Source organism: Ricinus communis, chromosome 2, assembly GCF_019578655.1.
Source record: "Ricinus communis isolate WT05 ecotype wild-type chromosome 2, ASM1957865v1, whole genome shotgun sequence".
NCBI lineage: Eukaryota > Viridiplantae > Streptophyta > Magnoliopsida > Malpighiales > Euphorbiaceae > Ricinus > Ricinus communis.
The window spans coordinates 7,756,591-7,765,964 of NC_063257.1; the positions used below are offsets into that span (position 1 = coordinate 7,756,591).

The window sequence follows — 9,374 nt, forward strand, 5'->3', positions numbered from 1 at the left end:
AATTTTGCTTTCCATGCCAAAAGCATCAGGAAAATAAGAATCTTCATCAACTTTTTCCTGACCCGTCTACACCTTGCCAAATGCTTGCTGCCCCACCAAGCTTAAAACTATGAATGCTATGAATTTATCGAGCTTGCTTCATAATGAAACCAGGAAAAGAAAAGCCTATACGCTGTGTCTTCTCCGTCTTTGCCACATCAAAAAATAAAAATAAAGACCTCGGAATTATCAGAACATAAAGCCCTTTACCAAACCTCGAATCACCAACCCAAACATGGAGGAAGGAAACCGATGGCATTATGTGTCTGTATGCAGAAGAATGAAGGAAGAAAACCAAACAAGTAGCATGAGCGGAAAGAAATTCTAGAACGCAATATGATACAACCAAATCCTAATATATGTACTAGAATAAATACAATAAGCAGTTTTATCTCAACATAAAACCTATGCTCTGCTAAACACCATAGAAAAACCATACCCAAAGTTTAAACCTGACATTTATTAACTGGTAATCAATCTCAAGGTCCAATGCAAAACTCTAGTAAGTATTTGAAACCTGTACCAACACAGATAACCTGTACCAACTAAAATGATCTATTGGATTTGGACGGCGAAGATGACTTGGCTTTTGCAAAATCAACAAGATCTTTGAAGAGAGCATCTTCTGGTTTTGTTTGTTTAGTAGGAGTAGATGAATTAAGCGACAGATTCTGGGTTTGACCAACCAAGCTATCATAAGAGGAACTGGATCCACTACTTGAATGAGAAGCTCCAGGAGTAAAACCATGTTGTTGCTCAAAGAATTGTTGTCTCTGATTATACCTGGAAGGAGGCGGTGGAAGAGATACACTAGAAGGTGTATCCCAAGGAGCTGGGGGCAGCCCATCTGCAGATTTTCGTAATGGAGCTGGTTCATCGTATTCAGGCTGCCCAGTGAACAAAGGTGATGAGTTTACAGCTTGGGAAGGAGGAGATGAAGCAGATAGAGTTGGAGAATATGGAGGTGAGGAGTTTTTGTTGGAATGAATTGGAACTGTAAAGGGTGTTGGATCAGACTTTTCAGGAGATCCTTGAGACTTATAGGCATCACCACTGAGATAATCAATCATGCCAGAGTCTACACTAACTGGCCTCTTTGATGCAGGAGGAGGAGGAAGCAGAGGGCTGACTCGTCCCGGTTCAGTCCTGACGCTGACTGGTTTCCTGCCCCGTCCTTGTGCATTTTCTCTAGATGACCTGCAGTGACATTATTAGACTGGCTTCTTAGAATAGGTCCTTAAAATAATACAAGCTTATGATCTCCTAACACTTTGGGAATGATGAATGCAAATGACATCATGAGATGCATGATTAGCCAAATTCCACCAGATCTTCTACCATGTACTCTGCCAGTTAGAAAAGTATATAGCAAGTACATCGAACCATGCCGTGCACATAGATGAGCACAGCTGAAAAAGCTGATGACAGGAGAGAGAAAAAGTATTATCACCTATGAGCCAGCTGTGTAAAATCATCTTCAGACTCGTTATCCTCATGGTTAATATTAACGAGAGGCACAATTGGAGTGTCCACTTGCCTTTCTGCTGCAGGAGCAGTCCCTTTCGCAATATCATCATGCCGGCTAAGTACACGCTGCAAGTTATCATTCAAAGCCAATCCCTGACACAACAGCTCCTCATCTCTGAATCAAGAGCACCATCTTTATCAGTAATACCAATATTTTAAACAAGACAAATGTACTGGTCAAATTCTTACGCTGTACTATTCACAAGAAGCATGACTCGCTTTTGGTAGGAACGGCACTGATCAACAAGGTCAACGATGACTTCTTCTTTGAGACCCTGCCATCATGTGTATAGATATAAGAATAAATGTATTGCATAAAATACATTTATCCAACAGTGATAGATAATAAGCTTGAATATTTGCAAATTGTGCATCAAGCAGGAGCTACACATGTTAGATTCCAATGATGTGTATCACTATTAACTATAATTTGATCACATTCTTTCTCATCAAGAAAAAGAGGTGAAAATACAATATGAAACTCTTTAGCTTCTTAAGATTTAATTGATTCAAGAGCACATTTCTGATTAGCTTAATAGCTGAGCAGCAAATTAAACCTAACTCACCTGCTCTTTTAGTAACTTAAACTACAAATTCTCTGAGAGCGAACTGACTTCAACTAAAACAATATGCAAAGAAAATCATGGCCACAGTTCATGACATGATAAATAATAGTGGCACTTGCTAATAGGAATTTTTGGACTAAATTCTCAGAACTTGATTTTCTCAAGTTTGTAAGCTAACATTTATTTCTTCAGCTTTTAATTTTAGGTGTCTTTAATAAGACACTACAGTTTTCAGCAATTAATAAAAATAAAACACATAGTATAAAGAATTTCTGCATAACGTTTTAAGCCTCTCTTCAATCATCTCAGCATTCGCTACCTGTTATCACCTGCTAATATGGTGACACTGCTAAAAAGCCTGCTGCTTTCACTGACACATTCACCATTCCCACTGCCTGTACTACCAGTCTACTACCAAAGCCATCACTATTGCAACCCTCATCTCAAACATCATGACCACCAATACCATCATCATCAGTCTTTTCTTCCGACCAGCACTTTAATTAGCAACCAATACATCCCATATTGACTGTTATAGGTTTTTAGGTGGGAAATACGGGACAGGGACAATATACGAAGGGGATCTGAAAATAGCATCTGCGTTGGTTCCATATCATCCATCTCAGCTGAGACAGAGAATAAGGACAGTTTCTGAACAGGACGTATCTGTTATGAGGAAAAAGAAAAGAAAGAAATGAAAGCCTTTTATTTTTATTTTTTTCTTAGATAAGACCAGTAGACAACAGTATGGAATCTTATTTCTTTAGGCAATGGGCTGCAGTAGGCACTGACATTGAAGATTTTTTATTTTTTTTTGTACAAAAAATAGTTGTTTTATGTATTTAGTATTTCCTTATAATCTTACACCAATATTCCTTCATTCTTCTTCTTCTTCTTCCCCTTTCCTCTCTATTCAAAAAAAGAATTTGTAAATAGTATTTTGTATAGCTTATGATTTGTAACTTGAGGAGCACTTGGAATTTGAAGGTAATTTTCTATTCTATTGTTTAATTTCTTTTCTTTAAGGTTAAATTGAATATATGTTCAGATCTGTGAAATAAGTTTTCTTGTGGTTAAATATTAATAATGGTCATTAAAATTAGCGATAATCTTCCTATATTCGAAAAAGAGTTTTTATTCAAGTTGATTGAGTTATTTTAATTGTTATATAGTAGTAAAATTAAAAATAAGAAAACAAATGAAAACCAATATAGCTATTTTTTTTTGTAATTTGTGCTTTTTAAGTGAAGACAATGCTTCTTTAGGTGTTTATTAACTTAATGCATTGCACATTGAACTTTATTCTCCACTAACTTATAGTTAATTCAGAGCATATTGCCAAGTGTTCTTCAAAATTCACAATAGCAGCAGTCATTACAATCTGATACAGTCCGATACCGTGAAAGGGTTCACAATACCAAAACGCTTCACAATATTGTTATTCAAAATAATACTCCCAAACAATTCATGATTATAATTCAAATTTCAATTCTAAGAACATATAATTTATAACTAATTTTCCCATTTTCAATTTTAAGGGACCAGTGATTCAGACACATATTCAGGAGTCATAAAATACAATATTTTCAGCATTAAGTAACCATTTTTTCCAAACACCTACATAAAATTATGAGACGTCAAAGACTAATAGGAACGTGTGTGTGCCCACCAAAACTTTAAAGGTGGCAGAAAATAAAATGTATAATTTCACATCCAGAAGCTACATCTTTTTATGGGCGAAAAGCATCAAAATCATTACATAGTGACGCACTTGAAAGATTTGGGAACACTTAAAACACAGGTAAAAAGAACCACACACTTTGAAATGAAAAATAGAACTATGAATTAGATAAGGAAGAAAACCAGATTGTACCTCAGGGTTCCTAGGATCTAACGCACCAAGCATTTCCATTAACACATCTGACAGTCCCTGAGCATTTTGAATCTCTGCCAAGCTGAAAAGAAACAAAAGCTTTTCAAAAATGATTGCCCCAATTAAACAGTGATAATAACTGATGCTTTCTAACAAAATACAGGATTAAATTACATAATCAGAGACATGTCAGGGAAACGAAAACTTTAAGCATGCAGTTTGAGTTTAGAATTCACATGCTCACTATGACTTAAATGTATTTCATGAGCTTCAATGGTGCAAGTCCACTTAGGACATTGCCACCAAACTACATATGGGATCAGTGCGGAAATATATTCCTACTCGAGTTACTGTATTCTTATTTATGATGGAAGCTAAACAGATAGGCTGCAACTGCCAGCTACAATAACAGTTTATCCACATAATACAAGAAACCTGAAAGGAGAAATTGTATTTTATGTCCTATCCCTGCACTCATGTCTTGAAAACTGCTCTCCTTTTCAAGGTATTAGCAATTAAAAAATGTACCATAGAAGTTACTGTCAAGAAATGAGTTTCCAGTGTTTCTTTACTGGTAGCAGAGTTTTAAATAACTGAATTGTTTCATAATTGGAAGCAGTGTATCCATATCAGACTGTATCAGAATGTAAAGACCGCTGCTACCATTATATTTTTAAGAACAATTAACAAAATAACCCAAATTAGTTTTAAATGAATATAAATTTTAAGTATACGGTAGTAAGCACCTAATCAGACAAATTCTTGGATTAAAAAGCACATACAATACCTAAAATTAAAAAAGAACACTGAGATCTAACTTTATTTGAAAAACCCTAATCTTATTCAGATAAGGCAAGACCCATCACTAATTTAATATTTCTAACCTAATACCTTTATCCATTAATCATAAATTTTTTAAATCTAAATAAATTTCAAAATTCACATCAAAATTTGTGAGAAAATCTTATATGATCAAAATTGGACATAACCGCTCACTAATTTATTATTCTTAAGCTAATAACTTTGTCCATTAATAATCATAATATTTCAAAATCTAATAGAATTTTACAATCATATTAAAATTTGCATGAAAAAAATCTTATATTATTAAAATTGGGCATGACCCCTCACTGATTTAATATTCTTAAGCAACTTTGTCCGCCAGTCATTAATTTTTCCTATATGTAACATTACTTAAAGAAATCTAACTTTTATATTATAAATCCAAGCACTTATTGAATTTAAGCATGGGTTTGAATAACGGGCAGTATTTTACGGAACAGCCTTCCGATATGTTTTTTTACCAATAAATTATAGAGCATCTGGGAACAGCTTAATTTCTTTTTGTTTTTCAAATTCCACCTACTTTTTCTAACTGCCTCCTCCTTTTTCAACTTTTAAAATTTAAAGGAGCTCTTCATCCTTAGCCAATATACTATTAAATTTTACCATTTGAATGGGAATTGTTCTTAGAATCTGCAATGTTTCGATTTGATAATAAGGAACCGTTATTAATACAGATATGAATCACAATACATTAGTCCAAATTTAAGTAAAAAAAGAAAAGAAAGAAAAAAGAGAATGAGATGAGGAAAAAACAGAAAACCTATATTATCAAGATATTCTTTGATCTCTTTGTTTAAATGTTCATTTGCTATCACGTCAAATATGTCGTATTTAGACCACTAAAATAAGAAAGGCTGGAACAGCTTGAGATTGGGGGATGCAGCACCTTATTTTTGGGTGAGGAATGGCCGAGTTAGCTATTTTCTTTGAAACTAACGGCTGTATCATCCATATCACCCAATATAGCACTGTTTTCTAGTGTTTTATATTCCGCATTCCATATTGGAATTTATTGTTTTGTTAGGCCAATCTGATAATAGCAGCTGATATCCGACAACATCTAAAATCCTGATTGGTAATACCTAATTGCCTATGAGGAATTCTAGGACTAATTAAATACAATACCTATCCATGCAAGAATCAAACGGAAACAAAAGTAGATTCAACAAATCCATCTATGCTTGAGCAGGAATAGAAACTGAAGGAAAATGAAACATAATATTCAGAAAGTACCTGAGACCAGAAGCATCTTCAGACTGCAGAGAGGCCTGTATGGCAGCTTCTTCATATGCTGAAGGTGCATGAACTATTGGTTGCGTTTGAGGAGGAGTAAAGAGGGGTACACTGTTTTCTGCTCGGGGTGGAAACTCAACTCCAGCAGCCTATCAGTTATCATAAAAAAAAGTTAGTTTCATAAATGGGGCTGCATGATGCAAAGAGAAAAACTTAAAGTTTGAAAAGAGTCTCTTTATAAACCTTAAAAATTAAGCAGGCATTGACAAGGGTTATAGTTTAAATCAATGGCTAAAATAACATTCTTAAACAACAGATATTTAGATACATGAATAACATTGATGAAAATCAAAAGCAGTTTGAGATAGAAAAGAAAATAGCTAACTATTAAACAAACAGTAGCTGCATTAACCATCTAACCTTTAAAACCATAACTGCAAAAGCAAATAAAACATAATGAAATGCATTCATATAAAAATCTTTAATGGACATGCTGCTACAGATTACCATTTAACCTTCTAAGACTTAGAACGACAGACATAAAATGATATAAATAAATGTTTGCAATTACCCTTAGTTCGTTATATGCAGCATAGTATTGGGGATACTTTCCCCTTGGTCCCCCAAAAGCTTCTTGCCATGTGTCTATCAAGATTAGTATCTTTTCCCTCACATTTAAGTCTGGCTGCAGGATTATATCAGAAGAACATGTATTAAAAGACATATATGGAATCATAAGAAAGATTCATTGTGAAATTAAGGGGAGAAATTGAGACCTTCTTCTTCACTATTTTAACCATATCATGTAGGATGTCACGCTCGATGATCTGCAGAAATACATTCTCGCCGCAATTTTTGCTGACCGTCTCCAATGCCTAAATCAAGAAATTCCCACAAAACATCATGAATGAAAAAACAACTGTATCATTGTTATCATGCAACAGCATGGTATCAACGAACATGTGTACTCTATTCATCTATTTATTTTTTAACATCAAAAATTGCATTAGAAGGACAAATTGGGATCACGAAATAACAGAAAGAGAAGCTCCTAATGGTGGAATAACTACAGAGTACTAATAATGTCTTACAAAGTTCATTAAGTTAAACTAAAAAAGAAAAGGTCTACAAAGAGAAGAAATACTGACAAAAAGTGCTAGAAGTTGTATCTTAGGATTTTTGCTGCCTAATCGCTTCTTGAGTACTTTTAAGGCCTCTTTTGCTTGCCTGCAACAACAATCCAATCCATAGATAGTAATAAAATTAGCAGAATTTAATTTCAGATATGGAAAGGAGATAAGACAAATAGATTTATGAAGATAATTTTATATGTCCAACAATGAAGCCAAAAGATATATTCATCGTCATCACAAGTTAACAGCTAAAAGAAGCTCAAGCATCACATCAAAATATCTTAAGAGTTCTGATAACCTCAAGCATATCAACTATCTATCATTAAGTCCCAACACACCCTTGGGTTGCTACATTGTGTAAATTAACGAACACCCTTGAATTAATAACAAGATAAACTCATTATGTAGTTGATGCCCCGTAATCATGCAATAAGTATTAATTAAAAAAGTCACAACCCGCAGGTCATCTCACACTCTTAAGTTGGGACAAAGAGATATGCTTCAAACAATTGAAAGGAAAAGGAAGGAACATTCAATAGGAGTATGAGACATCAAATAACACATGTGACTATATAATAAAAGCTCCAGAAATCATAAGAATGAAGACTATAAGCCCAGTTCTCAAAACTCTTTGGGGTATAAATGTTGATAGATGCCTGCCAAATTATGCCGTATCAGTAGGTATGTTAAAGAGGCTAAAAACAAGGAAGAGATAATACCCAAGTCAAGATGCCATCTGAGCAAAATCACTTTTGAGCTCAGACACATTAGGTTTAGAAGCAACAAGAAAGCATATCATCCGTGTTTCTCACTAAACAAAATGCACAATGCAAAATTTTCAACTGCCTCATTTACAAGCATTATAATCCTATCTCATAATGCATAACCAATGCTCAAAAACCAACATTTAAAGAAGAAAGTAAAGCTTTCCAACACAAGTTCTACCAAAGCATAGAAATCGTACCCAGGATCCATGTTGATGACATCACAAAGCTCGATATTGATGGCCCAGTCTGGACCAATCAACATGTCACTTGTAGCCCTCTCGGCACAAGATGCCGCATTGTTTGCCATAGTTATAATTGGTCCCTGATTGTCAAACTAGCTATCCCCTTATAATCCTAAAAACAAAAAAGAATCAACAGCATAAGCAATTGCAAAACTCAATCATAAAACATGAAATTCAACTGATGATCATGATCAAATTGAATCAAACAGCAAATCAAGATATACTAGAACAACTAATAAACAATAAAGAAAAAGTTCAAATTTTTTCTTAAACCCATTAAAAATCTGAAGCAAAGAAACAATCCCATAACAATATCAACGCAATTCAAGGATCAAATCCAATTTTGACCATTCTGAATCACATCAACAATCCAACCAAAAAAAAATTCTTATTTTTTAAGCACATATCTAAACAAAACGTCACTTACCCAAATTAAAAAAGAGAATAAAGAGCAAAGCCCACTTAGCAAAAAGCATAAATAAACACAAAGAGAAGACAATGAAAATTAAAAGACATACAAGCAGATAGAGGTAAGGATCTAGATTGGAAGCTTACCTGTGTCAAAAGAGAGAGAAAAACGGGAATCAGAAAGAGAGATTAAAATTGGCAGTCTTGTCGATTATGTGTAAGTGAAAGAGAAAGAAGAAGGGTGGATTCTGGTTTTGGTTTTGGTTTTGTAATTAGTAGTTGGGCGCTTGGATTTGGAGTATTAAGGGAAGTTGTTTCTTTGTTTTTATGGGTAGTAGTCTGGTCAGCCTTTTCTGTTCACATTTTTAACAATAATCGGCTTTGGTCGGTCTTGTTTTCCTTTTTTTTTTTTTTTTTTTATTTTTTTTTTAATGTTAATCTTAATTCTTAAACTTCCTGTTTTTCTAGAAGATAACACTATTATTGTCTCTCTCAAAAAAAGAAAAAAAGAAGATAACAGTATTATTTTAATTAAAAAATTTATTATCTTAAAATAAATAAGTTAGCTTTGCTTTATTTATTGATTAATTTATTTATTTTATTAAAGTAGCAGAATACCAGTATTAGCATAACAGGCTGTGAAAGTATTTTGATGATTAAACAAAATCAATCTCAGATGCTTTCTGCATTTCCTTTTCTTCCTTGCAATGTATGCCTTCTTTGTTCTTTTTGCTCTTTTC

The 9,374-nt window shown here is 33.9% G+C and overlaps 1 protein-coding gene across 1 annotated transcript; it reads right to left on the reverse strand.

Moving 5' to 3' along the window:
* Positions 1 to 347: 347 nt before the first annotated feature.
* LOC8270940 (TOM1-like protein 4) lies at positions 348 to 9,050 on the reverse strand. The gene is made up of 10 exons (XM_002520224.4): positions 8,782 to 9,050; positions 8,182 to 8,338; positions 7,233 to 7,311; positions 6,861 to 6,959; positions 6,656 to 6,769; positions 6,085 to 6,233; positions 4,006 to 4,087; positions 1,756 to 1,841; positions 1,490 to 1,681; positions 348 to 1,236 (listed from the first exon to the last, which is right to left on the reverse strand). Exons 2-10 carry the CDS (start codon positions 8,289 to 8,291, stop codon positions 585 to 587), a joined length of 1,563 nt encoding a protein of 520 aa, XP_002520270.1. The 5' UTR covers positions 8,292 to 8,338; positions 8,782 to 9,050; the 3' UTR covers positions 348 to 584.
* Positions 9,051 to 9,374: the final 324 nt, after the last annotated feature.